The sequence below is a fragment of the Egretta garzetta genome, unplaced genomic scaffold (assembly GCF_000687185.1).
Source record: "Egretta garzetta isolate BGI_Z169 unplaced genomic scaffold, ASM68718v1 scaffold609, whole genome shotgun sequence".
Taxonomy (NCBI): Eukaryota; Metazoa; Chordata; class Aves; order Pelecaniformes; family Ardeidae; genus Egretta; species Egretta garzetta.
In genome coordinates, this window is record NW_009260771.1 from 116,799 (window position 1) to 120,803 (window position 4,005).

Genomic DNA, 4,005 nt, shown 5'->3' on the forward strand with positions numbered 1-4,005 from the left:
AGCTGCAGCAGCAGTGGGAACGGCAGAGCGAGCGCCCCGCCTGACCACACAGAGAGGGAGAGCAATGCTCTGCGGGAGCAGGAAAGAGGATTTCTGCTCCAAGGAGCTTTCTCCCAGCAAGGACAGCAAAGTCCTGGCACAAACAGTGGCTGGGAATGGGATCCCAGGCTGGAGAGGCGTTTGGCTTGCACTCTTCTCCTGGCCTCCTCTGCAGCCAAGACCACCGAAGGAGCTCTACGGAAAGCTTGCATTGCAGAAGGCTGCGCCTTGCCCAAGTGCTACGCTGATGATGACAGGCTGAGAGAAGCCAGCCCCCGAGTCCTCTTAGAGGACCTCAAAAGACTTCCAAGGAGCCCCCACTCCATGGCAGGGGGGCTGCCTGGGCTGCTGCAAGCTTCCAGGTACCAGGAGGAAGAGGAGGAAAACCTCACCTTGTTCAGTGCAAACTGCTGTAGCATGTACTCGGACACACTGTCCCAAATTCTTAGGACTTCTGAAAAGCAAGAGCAAGACAAGTCAGGCTGTGAGCCAGCGGGCTTACCACCGCTCAGCACCATCCCAGCCACAGAGCTGACGGACCCAGCTGTAGTCGAGCACATGGCAGAAGGACGTGCGCAGCCGGGGCTGCAGAGCCCAGCTCTTGGCTGACTGCTGACTCAGCCTCAGCGTGAGCCCAGGGGCAGGCTGGAGCTTGGTCAGGGGCAGCCGAAGTTTGGGCATGGGCACCCCACTGTCTCACATCCACAGGGGGAAGTGGTCCCCCTGCTCCAGGGTGGGGAAAGACAAGAAGTGCCAGTGGGGAAAAAAAGAGTCTGTGGCTGGATGCCCAGCAGAGGAGCCCAGCCGAGGTGGCTGGAAGCAAAGCCTCCAATTTCTGACACAGACATTGCAGGGTTCTCTAGAGACCCAAGGGAGGTACACAACACCTCGACCTTCCCCTTCCCCTTCCCCTTCTGATGCTGCTCTGCAGAGCTGACCCTCTCCCTAGGGAAATGTCAGCATGGACCTCCACCAGGAGGGCGGTGCTGTGCCCCTGGGGGGCTGTGGCATCCCCAGGGTCTCCCCGGCCAGGACCAGCTGGGGTCCCCAAGGCAGCCCACAATTTTGGCAGTACCCTGTGCGGGAACCCAGCTGGAGGAGCTCCTGAATCCTTACCATCCAGGCTGAGCACCCTCAGCGCTGGGAGCTTGATGAAGGGAAACTTCATCATTTTGGCTGTGCTTTCCATTAGGAAACACCAGCTTCCCCGCTCTCCTCCTGCTCCTCCTCCACTGCCCTTCGGGGACGTGTGGGGAGGGCCCGGGGGCAGGCGGGGGCAAGGGCAGCTGTCATTGTGATGTCAGACGTCCCGCTGCAACCTCAGGCAGCGTCACAGGCACGGGGCAGAGTCAGGCCCCAGACCCAGCAGTCCAGGCGACCAGCATCATAGGGGACCATCAGTCAGAAGCCCCACAGCACCGGAGGGGACAGTTCTGCCACGTCTGCTCTCTGGTACCCCTGGCGAGGGCTTGGTTGGTTATTTTAATGTGGCAATCAAAAGCACTTGGCATCCAAGCAAGATTTGAATCCTAAGGCCGTTAAGGAGGCTGGAGGCTGTTAAGCCTCCTCCAATGACCACCAGCCTGAGGAAGAAATGCTTTTGCCTTTAGGGACCACCTCCATGCAACCCATCTCTGTCTGCCTCCCAGCCCTTACCACATGTCCCTCTCTGCTCCCGTTCATGACTTCAGGTCCCCTCCAGCCCCCTCCCCAATCCTTCAGAGCTCCTCCACTCCCCTGTCAGCTCCCGTCACCCACCAGCCCCGCTCTGCACCTTCAGACCTCTGCCATCCTCCCCCATGCATGCTCAGATCCACCTGGCTCCCTTCCCCTGGGATTGCCTGTGCCCCGGCGCATCCCCCTCCCTGCACACCCCCGCAGCCAGAGCCCTCCTCCTCTGCCTTCACATCCCCCCTACCCCTCCACGTTCACTCCAATCCCTCCTCCTTCCCACTCGGATGGATGCTGAAAGGGCAAATATGATCAGAATTGATCAGAGGAGAGGAGAGGAGAGATTTCAGCTGGAAGGGCCCTACGAGGATCACCTTGTCCAGCTCGCTGCCCGCTTCAGGGCTGACCTGACATTAAAGTGCACCATGAAGGGCATTGTCCAACACTGAGAGGCTCGTTCCCGTTCCATTTCACGCCGTTGATGACTGCCCGGTGCTCCCATCCACCTGGATCCCTCTGCGAGGCCTCCTGTCCCTCAAGGGAGCCAACCGCACCTCCCCGCCCAGCACTGTCGGCGAGCTCGCTAACGGCGCATTCAGCTCCCGCCGCCAGGTCGCGGATCAAAATATTGAGCAGCGCCGGCCCTGGGACTGAGCCCTGCGGAACACGGCCGGTGACCGGTCACCAGCCAGACGCAGCCCCGTTCACTGCAGCCCTTTGGGCCGCGCCGTCCAGACGGTTCTTCACCCAGTGGTGAACCAGCTCATCTGGTCCGGGATGCTCCTCTCCAGAAGCAGAGGTCGAACTCCACCTGGAAGACAATCCTCCGGGCCAGCTGCAGGTCCAGGATGGAGCAGATCAGCCCCCAAAGCCTCGCTCACATCACAGGAGCTCCTGGCACGGCAGCAGGGACACAGGCGTGAGCTGGTGGCCTTTGGACAGGCAATAGTCACAAATGCATTTGCCATGGGATACAAGGAGGCGGCGGATGCAGCTTGTGAGGGGCAGCTCACAGTTCCTCCTGCTGGGCAACAGCTGGGAGAGAGGAGTGAGAGGATGCGAGCGGAGCAGCCCCACAGGCACCGGGGTCAGTGTGGAAGGAGCGGGAGGAGGAGCTCCAGGCGCTGGAGCAGAGATTCCCCTGCAGCCCATGGTGCAGCCCATGGTGCAGCCCATGGTGAAGCCCCTGGTGAAGCAGGTTGTCCCCCTGCAGCCCATGGAGGTCCACAGCGGAGCAGGGGGATGCCCAAAAGAGTCTGTGACTCTGGGGAGAGCCCAGGCTCCTGGCAGGACCTGTGACCCTGTGGGGACTCACACTGGAGCCATCTGCTCCTGAAGGGCTGCACCCCATGGGAGGGATGGACCCATGCTGGAGCAGTGCATGAAGAACTGCAGCCTGTGGGAAGGACCCAGGCTGAGGAAGGTTGTGGAGGGCTGTCTGCTGTGGGGGGACCCCGCGCTGGAGCAGGGGAAGCGTGACGAGGAAGGGGCGGCAGAGGCAGCGTGTGATGAACTGACCCCAACCCCCATTCCCCGTCCCGTTGCTCTGCTTGGCGGGAGGAGGTGGAGAAGCTGGGGGTGAAGTTGAGCCCGGGGAAGAAGGGAGGGGTGGGGGGAAGGTGGGTTTTTTTGTTTTAGATTTTTTAGAACCCCAAGGCGCACCAAGAATGGTGAGGGAGGGAGCTCTGTGCCTGTGTGGGAGGGGGAGGAAGTGCTGTTGGGGGTAGGGCGGAACATGGGGAGCCCCCACATTCCCTCCTGGGAGACCCCCGAACAGAAGCAGCCAGAGCCAGCAACCCCAGAGAGTCCTTAGCAGCCAACAATGGACCATGGCTCTGCCAGCCCCGTGGCTCCCACCGTGCGACCCCCGGCACACCCAGCTGCTTCAGCCTTTTGTCCATCCCGAAACCTTCTACCCCCAAGGTAGAGACCCTGACCCCTGCAGCCCAGGGATGCTCCGTGGGGGAGGGAATGGAGGTGACCACTGGCGATCGCTCCTGTCTCTCTCTCAGGCTCAGCAGCCCAGCCCCGCAGCCTGGGCACCCCGGCGGGGGCAGCATCCCTGGCAGCAGCCCCAGTGGGCATGGCACCCCTCTCTGCTCTGGCACCCCGGCACCTCTGGCACCTTCAGCACCCCCTGACCTCCCCAGCACTTCCAGCACCCCTGTCCCCCCGGCATTTTTGGCACAGGGCTGCAGCAAGCCCAGGCAAGTGTCCCTGCCCTCACCTGGGTGATGTGTGCCCAGTAAATCCAGTTTCCACAGAAATCCCCAAATACTAGGGGCCACCTCTCCC

At 61.7% G+C, this 4,005-nt stretch overlaps 1 protein-coding gene across 4 annotated transcripts in view; it reads right to left on the reverse strand.

Annotated features, from left to right (window-relative positions):
- Nucleotides 1-2,839, reverse strand: part of CCDC81 (coiled-coil domain containing 81) — an 8,884-nt gene extending 6,045 nt beyond the window's left edge. For 2 of the 4 annotated variants that reach the window (XM_035901640.1, XM_035901639.1), the window contains exon 1: nt 432-592. In XM_035901640.1, coding sequence (XP_035757533.1) covers nt 432-557 — 126 coding nt within the window. In that variant the 5' untranslated portion in view covers nt 558-592. Of the gene's footprint in view, nt 1-431; nt 593-2,084 lie in introns of those variants that run through there. The other 2 variants (XM_035901641.1, XM_035901642.1) reach the window with 2 other exon arrangements.
- Nucleotides 2,840-4,005: the final 1,166 nt, after the last annotated feature.